The 240-nt window shown below is 36.7% G+C and overlaps 1 protein-coding gene across 1 annotated transcript in view; it reads left to right on the top strand.

Annotated features, from left to right (window-relative positions):
* Nucleotides 1-240, top strand: part of LOC108576550 (splicing factor, arginine/serine-rich 15) — a 6,724-nt gene that overhangs the window by 4,332 nt on the left and 2,152 nt on the right. The window contains exon 14 of the mRNA XM_017939568.1: nucleotides 6-200. Within this exon, the coding sequence (XP_017795057.1) occupies nucleotides 6-200 (195 nt within the window). The remainder of the gene's footprint in view (nucleotides 1-5; nucleotides 201-240) is intronic.

The following is a 240-nucleotide window of genomic DNA, read 5'->3' as shown; positions in this document are numbered from 1 at the left end:
TGTTACGTCAACCATATGGTGTAGGACCCTCTGCACCCTTACAAATGCAACTACCTCAACAACAACATTCTGCAGATGATATGGATGTGGAAATGGAAGATGCAATGCCACAGAGTTCAAATGGAGCTAAAAGTAAGAGTAATTTGACTGAACAGCTTTCACAAAGCGATGAACGAACAGAACCTGATCAACAAGTTGAGGTAAATATATATAAATCTTTTACTATAAAGCTATTATTTA

This window comes from Habropoda laboriosa, unplaced genomic scaffold (assembly GCF_001263275.1).
Source record: "Habropoda laboriosa isolate 0110345459 unplaced genomic scaffold, ASM126327v1 scaffold54, whole genome shotgun sequence".
Classification (NCBI taxonomy): Eukaryota; Metazoa; Arthropoda; class Insecta; order Hymenoptera; family Apidae; genus Habropoda; species Habropoda laboriosa.
This window is presented reverse-complemented; position numbering and strand designations above follow the sequence as displayed.